The sequence below is a fragment of the Salmo salar genome, chromosome ssa27 (assembly GCF_905237065.1).
Source record: "Salmo salar chromosome ssa27, Ssal_v3.1, whole genome shotgun sequence".
In the NCBI taxonomy this organism is placed as follows: Eukaryota; Metazoa; Chordata; class Actinopteri; order Salmoniformes; family Salmonidae; genus Salmo; species Salmo salar.
Genome location: NC_059468.1, coordinates 29,224,977 through 29,242,159, shown reverse-complemented (window position 1 = coordinate 29,242,159; position 17,183 = coordinate 29,224,977). Strand labels below are relative to the sequence as shown.

The window sequence follows — 17,183 nt, the reverse complement described above, 5'->3', positions numbered from 1 at the left end:
AGGAGCAGAGTAATGAATACACTACCCCTGGAGTACTTCTGCTTAATGCAGGATTCTACACTGAGGGTACAACTCAATATTAGAAAGGTGTTCTTAATGTTGTGTACACTCAGTAATGACAAAGCAAAAACAGGTTTTTAGAAACTTTTGCAAATTTATATAACAAAAAACCCCGGAAATATCACATTTACATTTATATTCAGACCCTTTACTCAGTACTTTGTTGAAGCACCTTTGGCAGCGATTACAGCCTCAAGTCTTCTTGGGTACACCTGAATTTGGGGAGTTTCTCCCATTCTTCTCTGCAGATTTTCTCAAGCTCTGTCAGGTTGGATGGGGAGCGTTGCTGCACAGCTATTTTCAGGTCTCTCCAGAGATGTTCGATCGGGTTCAAGTCTGGGCCACTCAAGGACGTTCGGAGACTGGTCCCGAATCCACTCTTGCGTTGTCTTGGCTGTGTGCTTAGGGTCGTTGTCCTGTTGGAAAGTGAACCTTCGCCCCAGTCAAAGGTCTTGAGCGCTCTGGAGCAGGTTTTCATCAAGGATCTCTCAGTACTTTCCTCTGTTCATATTTCCCTCTCCTGACTAGTCTCCCAGTCCCTGCCACTGAAAATCATCCCCAGAGCATGATGCTGCCACCACCATGCTTTACCATGGGGATGGTATTGGCCAGGTGATGAGCGGTGCCATGTTTTCTCCAGATGTGACACTTAGCATTAGGGCCTACAGAGTTCAATCTTGGTTTCATCAGACCAGATAATCCTGTTTCTCATGGTCTGAGAGTCCTTTAAGTGGGCTGTCAAACTCCAAGTGGGCTGTCATGTGCCTTGTACTGAGGAGTGACTTCCGTCTGGCCACTCTACCATAAAGGCCTGATTGATGGAGTGCTGCAGAGATGGTTGTCCTTCTGGAAGGTTCTCCCATCTCTGCAGAGAAACCTACAACTCTGCAGAGAAACTCTGGAGCTCTTTCAGAGTGACCATCAGGTTCTTGGTCACCTCCTTGACCAAGGCCCTTCTCCCCCGATTACTCATTTTGGCCAGGTGGCCAGCTCTCGGAAGATTCTTGTTGATTCCAAACTTCTTACATTTAAGAATGATGGAGGACAATGTGTTCTTGGGGACCTACAATGCTGCAGAAATGTTTTGGTACCCTCCCCCAGATCTGTGCACAATCCTGTCTCAAAGCTCTGCGGACAATTCCTTCAACATCATGGCTTGTTTTTTTGCTCTGACATGCTGTCAACTGTTGGACTTTATATAGACAGGTGTGTGCCTTCCCAAATCATGTCCAATCAATTGAATTTACCACAGGTTTTTATTTTTTTACTAGGCAAGTCAGTTAAGAACAAATTCTTATTTTCAATGATGGCCTAGGAACAGTGGGTTAACTGCCTTGTTCAGGAGCAGAATGACAGATTTTTACCTTGTCAGCTCTGGGATTCGATCGTGCAACCTTTCAGTTACTAGTCCAACACTCTAACCACTAGGCTATCTGTAGCCCCAAAGGTTGACTCCAATCAAGTTGTAGAAACATCTCAAGGATGATCAATGGAAACAGGATGCACTTGAGCTCAATTTTGAGTCTCATAGGAGTCTGAAAGGGTCTGAATACTTATGTAAATAAGGTGTTTCTGTTTTAATTTTGAATACATTTGCAAAAATCTCTAAAAACCTGTTTTCACTTTGTCATTATGGGGTATTGTGTGTAGATTGATGAGGATTAAAAAAAAAAAAAATCCAAGTTAGGATAAGGCTGGAACATAACAAAATGTGGAAAAAGTGAAGTGGTCTGAATACTTTCCGAATGCACTGTATACTAGCCTAATTGTTGATTGGTGCATAATGCTATCTTCCAAGGTGAGGCCTTGATGGAAGGTGTAAACTCTGTCATACCTGCCGTGGCCAGACAGGGGTAAGGTTGCCATACTGGTGTTGCTATCACTACTCAGGATATGACCCAGACACAGACACAAGGGGCAGATAGTTTGGTTCTCAGAAAATGTATTACAACAAAGCGGCAGGCAAAGGGCAGGTGGAGCGCAGGCAGAGGTTCGTAATCCAAGGCAGAGTCAATCAGGGACAAAATGGCCGGCAGGGTCAGGACAAGCAGAAAGGTCAGAACTGGGAAGACTAGAAAACAAAAACTTGAGAACAGGCGAAATGGGAAACACACTGTTAAGATCTGACAAAACAAGATGAACTGGCAACAGACAAACAGAAAACCCAGGTATAAATACACAGGGGATAATGGGGAAAATGGGAGCCACCTGGTGGGGGGTGGAGACAAGCACAAGACAGGTGAAACAGATCAGGGTGTGACAGTTGCGCTTTCTGTCATGATTGAGGCCTGTGTTAATTAGAGCTCTGTATTTTGTGTTATTGATTATTTGTTTCATTTTATCTGAGTTTGTGTATAGTAAGGAGTCTACTTCCTGTTTTTTATTATTGTTGTACATACAGTATGTAGCCTACATAGTATACAGTTCTCATGGAGTTGATTTCACCTCCTGCAAATAAACACCCTGAGTTTTGCACCATAGGCTTACCAACTAACCCTAACCCTACCAACAGGCCTCCACTGCCACTTCACACTGTCATTTGAAATCAAGTATTTTAAAGAAAGCTCATGATGAGACAAACTCACCAAAGGTGGCAGAAAGAAAGCCTCTCTTGAAAAGCCAAACCTTGACCTGGAAAATGTAAAAAACTATCAGCCTATATCGAATCTCCTATTCCTCTCAAATATTTTTGAAAAACTGTTGCGTAGCAACTCACTGCCTTCCTGAAGACAAATAATGTATACGAAATGCTTCCGTCTGGTTTTAGACCACACCACTGAGACTGCACTCGTGAAAGTGGTAAATTACATTTTAATGGCGTCAGACCAAGGCTCTGCATCTGTCCTCGTGCTCCTAGACCTTAGTGCTGCTTTTGACACTATCGATCACCACAATCTTTTGGAGCGATTGGAAACCCTAATTGGTCTACACGGACAAGTTCTTGCCTGGTTTAGATCTTATCTGTCGGAAAGATATCAGTTTGTGTCTGTGGATGGTTTGTCCTCTGACAAATCAATTGTACATTTCGGCATACCTCAAGGTTCCGTTTTAGGACCACTATTGTTTTCACTATATATTCTAACTCTTAGTGATGTCATTCAGAAACACAATGTCAACTTTCACTGCTATGTGGATGACACACAACTGTACATTTCGATGAAACATGGTGAAACCCTAAAATTGCCTACCCTGGAAGCTTGTGTTTCAGACATAAGGAAGTGGATGGTGGCCAATTTTTACTTTTAAACTCAGATAAAACAGAGATGCTAGTTCTGGGTCCCAAGAACAAAGAGATCTGCTGTTGGATCTGACAATTAATCTTGATGGTTGTACAGTCGTCGCAAATAAAACGGAAGGACCTCAGTGTTACTCTGGACCCTGATCTCTCTTTTGACGAAGATATCAAGAATATTTCAAGGACAGGTTTTTTCCATTTTTGTAACATTGCAAAAATCTGAAAAGTTTTGTCCAAAAATGCTAATGCTAATCCATGCTTTTGTCACTTCTAGATTAGACTACTGCAATGCTCTACTCTCCGACTACCTGGAAAAAGCACTAAATAAACTTCAGTTAGTGCTAAACCCGGCTGCTAGAATCTTGACTAGAACCCCAAAATATGATCATATTACTCCAGCGCTAGCCTCTCTACACTGGTTTCCTGTTAAGGCTAGGGCTGATTTCAAGGTTTTACTGCTAACCTACAAAGCATTACATGGGTTTGCTCCTACCTACAGTATCTCTCCGATTTGGTGCTGCCGTACAAACCTACACGTACGCTACGGTCACAAGACGCAGGCCTCCTTATTGTCCCTAGAATTTCTAAGTAAACATCTGGAGGCAGGGCTTTCTCCTATAGAGCTACATTTTTATGGAATGGTCTGCCTATCCATGTGAGAGACGCAGACTTGGTCTCTACCTATAAGACTTTACTGAAGAATCCTCTCTTCAGTAGGTCCTATGATTGAGTGTAGTCTGGCCCAGGGGTGTCTCAGGGTAGTAAGTTGGTGGTCTGTTGATATCCCTCTAGTGGTGTGGGGGCTGTGCTTTGGCAAAGTAGGTGGAGTTATATCCTGCCTAGTTGGCCCTGTCCGACCCCCTCCTTTCTCAGCCTCCCGTATTTATGCTGCAATAGTTTATGTGTCGGGGGGCTAGGGTCAGTCTGTTATATCTGGTGTAATTCTCCTGTCCTATCTGGTGTCCTGTGTGAATTTAAGTATGCTCCCTCTAATTCTCTCTCTCCCCCTCTCTCCCTCCCCTCCCGGAGGATCTGAGCCCTAGGATCATGCCTCAGGACTACCTGGCCTGATGACTCCTGGCTGTCTCCAATCCAACTGGTCGTGCTGCTGCTCCAGTTTGAACTGCCCTGCCTGCGGCTACGGAACCCTGACCTGTTCACCGAGCATGCTACCTTGACCCGGACCTGCTGTTTTCGACTCCCCCCCCCCACTGCACCTGCTGTCTTGACCTCTGAATGCTCGGCTATGAAAAGCCAACTGACATTTACTCCTGAGGTACTGACCTGCTGGTCATCTATGAACGTTTGAACATCTTGAAGAACAATCTGACCTTAATGGCTATGTACTCTTATAATCTCCACCCGGCACAGCCAGAGAGAACTGGCCACCCCGCTGAGCCTGGTTCCTCTCTAGGTTTCTTCCTATGTTCCTGCCTTTCAAAGGAGTTTTTAAGGAGTGCTTCTAGTCTGCATTGCTTGCTGTTTGGGGTTTTAGGCTGGCTTTCTGTATAGCACTTTGTGGCATCTGCTGATGTAAAAAGGGCTTTATAAATACATTGGATTGATTCATTCATTAGTTCACCACCACACACTCATCATCTTCATCATCATGGGCATATTCACTATATGACAGAGGAAATATAGTGAAGCCCATTTGATGCATGCTATGTTTTCATGTAGGATATGTTAGATTATATAAATGAAACATATCACAAGGTTACTATTTTGCAAGCCCGTCTTGTCTTTTTAATGATTTATTATTTTGGGGATTATTATGCATCTCGCGCACGCGCTATAATCACTTAATCTCCCTAGTCACATGTTCTGTCAGCTGTGCCTCAACATACATCCACTTGACTCGCGACTGTTTACAATCAGAAGACAGCACAGAATGGGGAGCCCCGCATGAACAGAACAGGTAAAATACACACTCACATTAAACGACAGAATATGCAATGGAATTTTTAATAACTGGAAATAACCCGTGCGTTTGTATGAAGTTGCTATATTGATTTGTCTTTAGCCACCGAGCTGTATGTCGGAAGTGTAGCGCTAGGCCTATGTGCAAGCTCGTGCAGCTAGCCTGAAAGCTAACCCGCAAAAAGCTTGCAAAACAGTTTGACGACTAGATTATATAGCTAGCTAGACGTCAGCAACGTAAGTATTTTCTAGCGATTGTAAATATGCATGGTGTTCCTACCTAGTTAGACGTTTGTTTTTCTACCACCATGCTGGACATCTAACTAGTAGAGCTAGTTGCTAGCTATATCATGCCAATATATTGTACATCGACAGTCATTGCGGTGAAAATTGGTCTGATCACCTTTTCTATAAAGAAAACTGTATTTTACGGTGCAGTTTGATTCAGACGTTTATTTAATAGCGAGGATCATATTTCACTTTACGCCTGGTAAGTAGAGTTCCTAGAGATTATAAATATGCCTTTGTTGACAGAACGTTTTTTTTGTGTAGCAGGCTATTTTATGGTTGGGGATATTTTCCTTCTCCAACCACTAGAACGATTCACAAATCAGGGAGTCCAAACAATAGACTCCCGATGTTGTCCCAAAGCTGTTTGCTAACTATGTTTCTTCTTATTTTAAACAATGGCAAGCACTAGCTAGCCTATGTCTACCTGTTTTTATTATGTCCAAGTTACAGGTGCCAACAGCACTATCGTGACCCAGCATAGTGCAGTGACTACCAAAGTCAGGTTGTATAAGAGTTGTTTTGGCCAGAGGCCGCCCAGACAGGAGAGGTCTGTACCATGAGAGAACCGTTCTGTCAGTATCGAACCTTTGATCTCTGAGCGAGGTGCACTGACTGCAGGGACTGAAATGAGCAGCCAGCCAGCACATAACCTACTCAAGCGAAACGATCTGTGTATTGTGAGGCAAACCACTTATGAGAAACTGCAATAATATGTGACCAACCGCCTTGATTCGGTCTTATGTAGCAACATATGAAATTGTTTTTTTTACATTGGATAAAAGCAGAGTTGCAGAGCTACAACATGGTATATCATACACTGCATTTGAGGAACAATGAAAAAGTCATTCTGCTTTGAATGTTGATAAACTTATAACCTCACTTTTGAGAAAATGGCCTTTGAATGTTTTGGTACCTACTGGAGAGCTCTTCTTTGTCTACACCATTCAGCATCATTCACACCCTCTTAACCTCTCTTGGGGAGGTGGGACGCTACCGTCCCACCCACGGGTGCACTATTCAACAGCCAGTGAAAAATCAGTGCGCCAAATTCAAAACAACAAAATATCGGAATTCAAAGTTCTCAAACATACGACTATTTTACACCATTTTAAAGGTACACTTCTCCTTAATGTAACCACATTGTCCGATTTCAAAAAGGCTTTACGGCGAAAGCATAAAGTTAGATTATGTTAGGACAGGTACAACACAAGAAAAACCACACAGCCATTTTCCAAGCAGGAGAGGGGTCACAAATACCAGAAATTCAGCTAAAGTTAAGCTCTAACCTTTGACGCTCTTCATCAGATGACACTCCTAGGACTCAATGTTAGACAATACATGTATGTTTTGTTCGATAAAGTTCATATTTATATCCAAAAACAGCATTTTACATTGGCGCGTGATGTTAAGAAAATATTTTGCCTCCAATACTGCCGGTGAATCAGCACAACAATTTACAAAAATACTCATCATAAACGTTGATAAAATATTAAACTGTTATTCAAAGAACTTTAGATAACCATCTCCTTTATGCAACCGCTGTGACAGATTTCAAAAAAGTTTCACGGGGAAAGCACACTTTGCAATAATCTGAGTGCGGTGCTCAGAAACATACACAAGGCAATACAGATACCCGCCATCATAAATAGCATTATAAATATTCACTTACCTTTGATCTTCATCAGAAGGCACTTCCAGGAATCTCAGGTCCACAATAAATGTTTTGTTTGATAAAGTCCATGATTTATGTCCAAATACCTCCTTGTTGTTTGCGCGTTCAGTAAGCTACTCCAAATGTAGGAAGTGCGCCCAAAAGTTCACGACGAAAAGTTTAAAAAAAGTTCTATTTACGTTCGTTGAAACATGTCAAACGTTGTATAGCATCAATCTTAAGGGCCTTTTTAACTTAGAACTTCAATAATATTCCAACTGGACGATTCAGTCTTGAAAAACATTTTGGAACACAGCTACCTCATCATGTGAATGCGCGCCAATGAACTCATGTCCTTTCCTGAGTCACCAACTTCCCGGCCTTCTTGTTCGCTCTCTGTTCACTGCAAAAGCCTGAAACTAGGTTCTAAAGACTGTTGACATCTAGTGGAAGCCTTAGGAAATGCAAAATGAACCCTAAGTCACTGTGTGTTGGATAGGCAATGACTTGAAAGGACTACAAGCACCAGATTTCCCACTTCCTGGTTAGATTTTTCTCAGGTTTTTGCCTGCCATATGAGTTTTGTTATACTCACAGACATCATTCAAACAGTTTTAGAAACGTCAGTGTTTTCTATCCAAATCTACTAATAATATGCATATTCTAGTTCCTGGGCCCGAGTAGTAGGCCGTTTAATTTGGGTACGTTTTTCATCCTGCCGTGAAAATACTCTCCCCCTACCCTAGAGAAGTTAAGCTTTAGCTCCCACCCAAACTCTGACCATTTTACTTGCCCTAGCAGAGGTGGTTAGGCTGTATTCATGTTATCCAGAGCGTTAGTGACTGTAAGCATGCTGCTGGCAACAATTTAGTTCTGCTTTTTTGCTGATGTTTACTGACAGTGGTCATATTCAACGGGTGTTGAGTGATCGTAAATTCATTAGTTATTCTGCGCTCTGGCACACTCAGACACACTCAGACGAGAGTGCTCTGAAATCGGAGTAGATTGTCAGACTGAATTTACGAACGCACCAGAAATGGTTATTTGAATAGTGGAGTCTTTTGTTAAGACATCTAGCTAGCTAGCTAAACAATGAGCCATAATCCCAACTCATGATGTTACTACCCTGCATGAATCTGCAGGTAGCTTACCAACCAGGTTAAATGTTAGCTAGCTAACATTAGGCTTTAACTAGCCAAGCAAATGGCTCTGAGATATGAATAATAAGATCATACATGTAACATTAGCTAGCCAGCCAGCTAACGTTAGCTAGCTAACAGTACACTTTAACTTGAAATGAAGCTACTTTCTATCCAAATTAGAAACGTGTAATATCTGAAAATGTAGCTAGCTAGACTATCTTACCCGTATACATCATAGATGGACGTGTCTCCTGTCACGGATGCCATGGTTGCTCTTAGTTTGAAGATGTAATCCAGAGACTGGTGTTTTCTCCATCTCCTTAGCTATCATACTTGAATTCCACTGATTTCAAAACTTGATCCTCCAGAAAGTGGAGAACAACTCTTATGCACTTTTAACTGCGCGATACACTGATTTTGATTTAAAAAAAGTTTACGTTCAAACGGTTCTTCTGTGATGTAGTGACCTGCGACATACGCCTAGTTTCCTGAAACGGGTGACCTATGTCAGTGTCATGTTGTTTTGACCCCTCACTGTTCAGTCACCGAACAATGACTGATATTAGCTAGTGTAGGACTTTTTTACCAATACATTCGTCACAAATTGCTTATCAGAAACCTCAGCCTAACCTCTATAGAGCAAGCGGAGGTGACAGTCTCAGAGAAACAACTCCCTGGGTAGTGAATAGATTGTGTAGATTGATTGGGGGGGGGGGACGATTTAATCAATTTTAGAATAAGGCTGTAACATAACAAAATGTCAAGGGGTCTGAATACTTTCTGAAGGCACTGTACCAATACAAACATTGTCATAGCTGTAGTATGATTCTGCAGGTAGCGAAAGCAAACCAACTAGGTTCAATGTTAGCTAGCTAACATTAGGCTATAACTAGTAATTAAAAGTGATTTTCTGATTCAAATAATATTACTACACAGATCATACAAGTAACCTTAGCTAGCATGCTAATGCTAGCTAGCTAACAGTACGCTTTATCTTGGAAAGAAAATGACTTTTTAAACTAAATTTGAAACTTATCTTTGAAAATGTAGCTAGACTCTTACCAGCATACATGGATGAATGCTTCATGGCAGACTGGAACCGTTGAACTATTTTTTTTGTTTGTAGGTACATCTTGTTTGGCCAGCGTTGTTGAGTCACTGCGGTTCACACTGACTGTGGCGTGTGCAGAAAGTAGCCCATCACTTTTTTCCAGCTGATCTGTCGACAGCGCCTGTTAAAATAAGGGCATCAATGTTGTTGAGAAAAGTAGCAAGACTTTTGTTATTCTCAATAGCTAACATTTTACTGCACTGTTTTTGAAAGATATAAAGGGCTGCCAATACATGCTGAACAGCTCATGTTATAGACAGAAGCATGGCAGACCAATCCAAACTCATCTCCCAGCATGTCCAGCCCATCCATAATCTCAGCCAATCATGGCTAGCTGGAATGTTCCTGTCTTTTTCCCTTGCTAAACCAACTAGGCATTTAATTTGACAGTTTTATTCATATTTACGTATGGAATACAAGTTTATTATTAATGCACATGAAAGTTCCATTTCATTGTTTCGGAGTCCTCTTGATAGCAATCTGTATAGTGTACTGCATCCACTAGAATGGACCCTCAGTCACATGAAAGCCGTCAGGCTAGTCCTCTCTACTGGCACTGAAGTACCCTTCTCTGTTTGTTATTCCTCAGTATATTCTGCTATACTGCTGTTGTCTCCAGTGTTGTTGTCCGAACCCAGAATGCCCAGGGCCTCTCAGCTGATCTGTTGTTCTAAAACAGCATCATCAAAGCCTCACAGAAAGCAGAAGAGCTTTATGGCTCTGGGCAGAAGCTACACAGCCTCTCTGTCTAGCACCGTTTTGGGCCTTCCAAGTCCTACGTCTCGCTCTCTCTCACACACACAGACACACACACACTAATTTCACCTCTTCACAGCAAGGGATGTTCTCCATCTGTTTATAGTAAAGAGGAAGTGAGTCATAATGGTGCTCTATTAATATCCCTGATAGTATGAAGGTGTAGCTATATGTATTTCCCTTGCATTTCTCATTTTATTTTGTCAGGTGTTTGTCTAATTTAGCCTTCTGTTTCTTTGTGTTCTCATCGTACCCTCTTCAATCAACTAGGATAATGTTTCTAGGCTACTGGCTGGGGTCATGTACAGGTCAGGGCAGGAGGACTCATGTGTCATGATGATTTGTGTTAATGGCTTACAGACTAGGCATTCTTCAAATGCCTGGGTTGTATTCATTACTGCACACGTAGCAAAATGTTTTGCAAATTAATATGAAAACAAGCTTTTCGTATTGGACAAGTTAAGGTAGGTCCCTCCCTGTTTTGTTCCGTTTGGTACCCAGTGGACCCTTTTTCCACACAGAGGTGGGATTCAGTGGACCTTGTTACAGTAGGCTAAATCACAGGCAAGTACACTACATGACCAAAAGTATGTGGAGATTAGTTTGTTGGACTGCCAGATGGTGAAGCATCATGCCATAGAACGCTTTTCCGCTGCTCCAGAGACAAATGGCGGCGAGCTTTACACCACTCCAGCCGACGCTTGGCGTTGCACATGGTGATCTTAGGCTTGTGTGCGGCTGCTCGTCCCCGGGACAAACAGTTATTGTGCTGACGTTGCTTCCAGAGGCAGTTTGGAACTCGGTAGTGAGTGTTGCAACCGAGCAAAGACGATTTTTACCCGCTCCCGCTTCAGCACTCTGTGGTCCCGTTCTGTGAGCTTGTGTGGCATACCACTTCGCGGCTGTGCCTTTTGTTGCTCCTAGAAAAATTGAATTGTTGGAAAGGGGGCAATCTGTGACAGTGCCATGTTAAGTCACTGAGCTCTTTCGTAAGCCCATTCTAGTGCCAATCTTTGTCTATGGAGATAGCATGGCTGTGTGCTCGATTTTTATTTCTATTTTTTATTTTATTTTTTTATACACCTGTCAGGAGCGGGTGTGGCTGAAATGGCCAAATCCACTTATTTGAAGGGATGTCCACATACTATATATACACAGAAGTATCTTCTCATCCTAATGTAAGTTTGTAGATAGCAGTGCAAGCAATTTACCTATTGGTTTATTAATGCCTTCCATTATGTATTTATTTGATTACATCATCAAAAATTAATTCAGTGACTTATTGACGTATCTCCCGGTGATATGTAATACATTATGCAGTACTTAATGTGTTTATTGCGCTGAGAAGTTTGTCATTGTTGCAGAGCAGAAGATTACTCTGTGGAGGATAACTTTTAGAATGGAAGTGAAACCTTCCACCAGGCATGGCCGTGAACATGCAACACACAGCACTTCTTAGTAGTACAGTCACTCTGTTACATTCCCTTAGCCTGAGTAGTGAGTGATTTCTATATGAGGATCACAACATCCTGTTCAGAATTACAAGATTGAGGGATTAATCAGTTATTAGGTTTCCTCTTCCTGGAATACAGAATGTTGGAATAGCCTCTGGATTCTGGGAGTAGAGTCATAATGAATGAAACTATTCAACTACGGTAAAGAAGAATTCCTCTAAGAATCCTCACCTGTAGTTCTGAGTTTCGAGCCCTTCAGACACTTCTGAAACATGCCTAACTCTGAAAGGAATCTGTTCCACTTCAACCTGATGAAATGCAGTGCATTATTATTGACCTATTCACAGCATGTCTGGAGATTAGTTTTAATTATTTAATGGGATATTGTCTTTTAAAAGAGGGAAAAAACTCAGATGACTTGAAGGCATTAGTCTTTGTGAGGAACAGATGTTGCAGAGCCAAACAGGAGCATAGAGTACGCATATAAAATGATTTCTATTTTGATCGTGTGCGCGGTCGATTTATCAAAGCCGGGTTCCATGCTCCTCGTTAATGGGTTTAAGGAGATGCCTTTGTTGGGTGATTTCCATAATTAATAAAGGAAAATGCTTAATGCTCTCGCTGCTGTGGTGGAAGGAATCGTGTGTTATGTAGGCTAAGCCTATGTGTACGCACAAGGGTTGTCACGATACCAGCATCGCAATACTCCGAGGTATCATGGCAAGGAAATGTCTTTGCTTTCCTTTTTCCCATGGAAAATCAGGTATTGTCGTATTGTGACAACCCAAGTACGTGTACACACACATACATAACCATGGAAGACGCCCATCCAGGATAAGTAATGGAGAGGTGGGGTTATTAAATATTTTTTTGTAGTTATTTTTATTTTGGGAGGTACTTTTTACCCCTCTTTTTTTTTTTTTTCCCCAATTTGGTCATACCCAATTGGTATTTACAGTCTTGTCCCATCCCTGCAACTCCCGTACGGACTCTGGAGAGGCGAAGGTCGGGAGCCATGCGCCCCCCGAAACAAGACCCCGCCCAGCCGCACTGTTTCATGACACGCTGCTCGCTTAACCTGGAAGACAGCCGCACCAATGTGTCGGAGGAAACACTGTACAGCTGGCTACCGAAGTCGCTAGAGTGCGACGGGACAAGGACATCCCGGCCGGCCAAACCCTCCCCTAACCCGGCGACGCTGGGCCAATTGTGCGCCGCCTCTCCCGGTCGCGGCCGGCTGCGACACAGCCTGGGTGTCGAACCCGGGTCTGTAGTGACGTCTCTAGCACTGCGATGCAGTGGCTTAGACCGCTATGCCCCTCGGGAGGCCCACGGGTTTAACCTTAATTAAATCAACATGGTTTGAGGACAATTTTAAAACATTGGCTTTTTTTGATGAACGGCATGTCGTCGACTAGTTCCTTAAGGGTCCTGCTCAATGTCCGTGTCATTGTACTGCTGTGTGAAACGTCTTGATTGGTCATTTTCTTTTGGTAGGACCATGTAGTGTCAATGTTTCATTTGTCACAGATCTCCCACAGAGCTGTCTGAAATGCCATAGTGAATATTGGGGAAGAATTCCCTGGGCTATCCCTGCTCTTCTTCCATGGAAGAGGTGGTTTTTATGCACAAGCTACTTGACTCTGTATGTGATTAGAATGTTTTCCATTGTACATTGAGACGTGAGTTATTTTTCAAATCTTGTCCAGTCTTATTAAATCAGTGTATCCTATGTCAGTGATGTTCCAAAGCCACTCAAGACATTTGAGTAGCCTACACTAGGGTTGGCCGGTACCCACACTTTCATACCGTTCCTGTACCATAATGAGGTATTCGGTATTACTGGCAATGCACACAAGGGGCACTATTACTTTCCAAACATGCATTTGACGCACAAAACCCATTTAGGCAGCAGGGATCTTGATCCAGGAGGGAATTGATCGTATCTGTCGTAACCAAGAAGCTTGATCTTGCAAGCTAGCCATTTGGTTAGCAAACCATGTGGATAGTTGGAGACCTGAGATGGAGTAGTTTATTTGGCATATCTTTGATAGTTAACTTGTATAAGCAGTTGTGTACGGTATACCGCACAAGCCTAGCCTATACTGCGTTGCCTTATGTTGCCTTGTCTTGTGTTGAGTTCCCCCAAGTGATCCTATTTATACCGAGGGACAGAGGGACAAATACCAAGCCTTCGCTTTTTGTGTTTCTCTTTTTGTCCTGAACGTCTTTTTGTGTTTCTCTCAGATATCCCAAACTCTCATCTTTCCTGAGTATCGGCTGAGAAGAAACACAACGTTGTGACTGTAAGTACTGACATGGAACAAAGACAAAAAGCACAGGCCTAAAGCTGAACTGGATAATATTATTAGTAGATCAAATCAAGCTTTATTTATACAGCACATTTCCGACAGGGAATGTAACTCGATGTGCTTCACAGGGGAAAAAACGAATGAAAATAAAAACTTAAATATTTACTGCACAATATGCTTAAGAGGATAAAAAACAAAATGATAACAATAAAAACTAACGACTGAAAAGCACTAAGGAAAACTAAAACATTTCCACAGTTTAGGCCCCTCTCAGGTTCTCTGGCAGGCTATTCCAGAGGCTGGGGCAAAATAACAATAGGCTTCCTCTCCATGCCTCTTGGTCCTAGGCTTTGGGATAGTTAAAAGGCTAGTGCCAGAGGACCTGAGCGACCTACTGGGTACATAACATGCATAACGTACATAACATGTTTTTAATTTCTATACTCAACTTAGTCCCAGTGGTGTAAAATACTTAAAGTACTTTAAAATACTGCCTAAGTAGTTTTTTTGGGGGTATCTGTACTTTACCATTTTATATTTGACAACTTTTACTTCACTACATTCCTTAAAATATTTGTACTTTTTACTTCAAACGTTTTCCTTGACACCCAAAAGTACTCGTTACATTTTGAATGTTTAGCAGGACAGGAAAATGGTCCACTTCACACATGTCCACAGAACATCCCTGGTCATCTCTACTGCCTCTGATCTGGTGGACTCACTAAACATACATCCTTCGTTTGTAAATGATGTCTGAATGTTGGAGTGTGCCTCTGGCTATCTGTACATTTTAAAAACAAGACTGTTGCTCTCAGGGTTGCTTAATATAATTAATTTGAAATTATTTATATTTTCTTTTGATACTTAAGTATATTTTAAACCAAATACTTTTACTCAAGTAGAATTTTACTGGGTGACATTTACTTGAGTCATTTTCTATTAAGGTATCTTTTATCAGACGAGTCCTCTTGCTCTGTGGTGTTCAGTTTTGTTCTTACTGTATAGTGTTTACTGCTGCAGTCATCCTACTCTTGTTCTGTGGTGTTGCGTTTCATTCTTGTTCTGTGGTGGTACACAGGTAGTTTTAACCCCTCCTGTTGTTCTCATCCCAGGTTCTGTTGTGTGGTGGTCATGCAGCACCCTAACTTTGAGACCCACCACCCTCTCCAGCCTGAGGGAGAGCAGGAGACTGGCTTCGACCCTCTCCACAACTTCAACAAGAACCGCAGCCGTGGTGAGTCAACCCAAATGCATGTTCATTACAGCTATATTTACATGTTAACCCTTTATAGCAACTATTTGAGCCTTAATTAAGCAGTTATTAACACTTCATATTCATAACCAAACACCATTTAATGACGAGTGAAGGAGAGTCGGGGGGGGGGTAGTTGAATATGGGGATAACGAAAGACTGTGACAGAGAAAAGGAAATATTGCTGGAGAAAGGTATGGAGTGTAGTGGATTGTATAACGGTGATTTATGAACACAGTTGAAGACGCCTGCGGATGAAAGAAGGGTTAGCGTGTTTAGCTAATGAATTTTCATAGTGAGTGTCCCCAGAGCAACGTCACATGATACACTTCTGTAACTAATGTTGATTGACAGCTCCCAGGAGTGTGTGTGTGTGTTAAACTGCAGGGCAAATTAGTTATTATTTATGATGATGATTTAGGTTTGTGACTTCCCTGCGTCTTACTCACGCTTGAGAAATACCCTGAGACATACCTGTCCTTCTCCCCATGACATGATTTCATTGGTAAATGTAATGTGGTAGAAACCATGCTATTGAACATGCCTATTGAAATCTGTCACAGAAAAGGATGCATTCAAACATCCATTAGGTGGAAGATGAGCCTCACTGAGCCATGTAATTGGTGTCTATGCCGCCTTCTAGTGGCTGCGTGTGTGAACTGCATTGTTTGTTTTACAGGAGGATCTCTGGATAGTAACACATTGTCTTACTCAGAGTCTGAGTCCACCTTCCTTTCCTACAGGTAAGAACTCATGTTGCTGTGTGTGTTCATGCTTAATATGTGCGTGTGATTTATATTTTGGTCCATGTCACATGCAGATCTAATTCTCTGCGTATTGCACATTAGATTAAACAAAATTGCACAAACTCACTAAAACCTCTTCTCATCCCTCCCTCCCTCCCTCCCTCCCTCCCTCCCTCCCTCCCTCCCTCCCTCCCTCCCTCCCTCCGAAGGAAAGAATGGGATGACTTGTTCCTGAACAGTAATTATCTGGCCAGGATTCGGCAGGCAGGCATCAGCGGCCGATTGCGGAGCAGCCGATTCCGCAGTGTGTGCTGGAAGGTAAACCACTCACAAAGATGGCTCTCAGGTTTCTCTCTCTTCAGAATACTCTGTGTGTGGCTGTGTCTTATCTGATTATCTAGACCTAGGTAATGGATTGAAAGGTTTTAATAACATTTTTATAAACCCTTTTTCTCCCTGATTTGTCATATCCAATTGGTAGTTTAGTCTTGTATCATCGCTGCAACTCCCGTACGCACTCAGGAGAGGCGAAGGTCAAGAGCCGTGCGTCCCCCGAAACACAACCCCGCCAAGCCGTACTGCTTCTTGACACAACGCACGCTTAACATGGAATCCAGCCGCACCAATGTGTCGGAGGAAACACTGTACAGCTGGCGACCGTGTCAGCGTGCATGCGCCGGGCCCGCCACAGTAGTCACTAGAGCGTGATGGGACAAGGACATCCCAGCCGGCCAAACCCTCCCCTAACCCGGACGACACTGGGTCAATTGTGCGTTGCCTCATGGGTCTCCTGGTCGCGGCCGGCTGCGACACAGCCCGGTATCGAACCAGGATCTGTAGTAACGCGCTGCGCCATTTGGGAGGCCCAATGGATTAAAAGTTAACACTGATATGACTGTGTTGTGTGAAAGGTGTTTTATCTATGGTGTTAAATGTTTTGTTTGCGTCTATGCGGTCGATGGTATCAGAAGGAAGTTGTAGCATGTTTGTTGTCCTCTAGTTGTACCTGGAGGTCCTTCCTGAGGATAAGAGCCAATGGCTCAACAAGACCAAGGAGCTGCGAGCCCAGTATGAGAAGATCAAAGAGACTGTAAGTGTGTGTGTGTGTGTGTGTGTGTGTGTGTGTGTGTGCGCGCGCGCGCCAGTCACTGACTGTTTCCCCTCTCGTCTCAGCATATCACCAATCCCCGTAAAGCTGCAGGCCAGCAGGACCTGGTGGTCAACAATCCACTCTCACAGGACGAGGGGGTAAG

The 17,183-nt window shown here is 42.8% G+C and overlaps 1 protein-coding gene across 3 annotated transcripts in view; it reads left to right on the top strand.

Moving 5' to 3' along the window:
* The first annotated feature begins 5,101 nt into the window (after positions 1–5,101).
* The window catches only part of LOC106588884 (TBC1 domain family, member 5), a 29,488-nt gene continuing 17,406 nt past the window's right edge, over positions 5,102–17,183 (top strand). The window contains exons 1-7 of one of the 3 annotated variants that reach the window (XM_014178396.2): positions 5,102–5,213; positions 13,868–13,926; positions 15,045–15,166; positions 15,864–15,927; positions 16,140–16,248; positions 16,931–17,020; positions 17,104–17,178. In XM_014178396.2, coding sequence (XP_014033871.2) covers positions 15,064–15,166; positions 15,864–15,927; positions 16,140–16,248; positions 16,931–17,020; positions 17,104–17,178 — 441 coding nt within the window. In that variant the 5' untranslated portion in view covers positions 5,102–5,213; positions 13,868–13,926; positions 15,045–15,063. The remainder of the gene's footprint in view (positions 5,214–13,867; positions 13,927–15,044; positions 15,167–15,863; positions 15,928–16,139; positions 16,249–16,930; positions 17,021–17,103; positions 17,179–17,183) is intronic. The other 2 variants (XM_014178398.2, XM_014178397.2) reach the window with 2 other exon arrangements.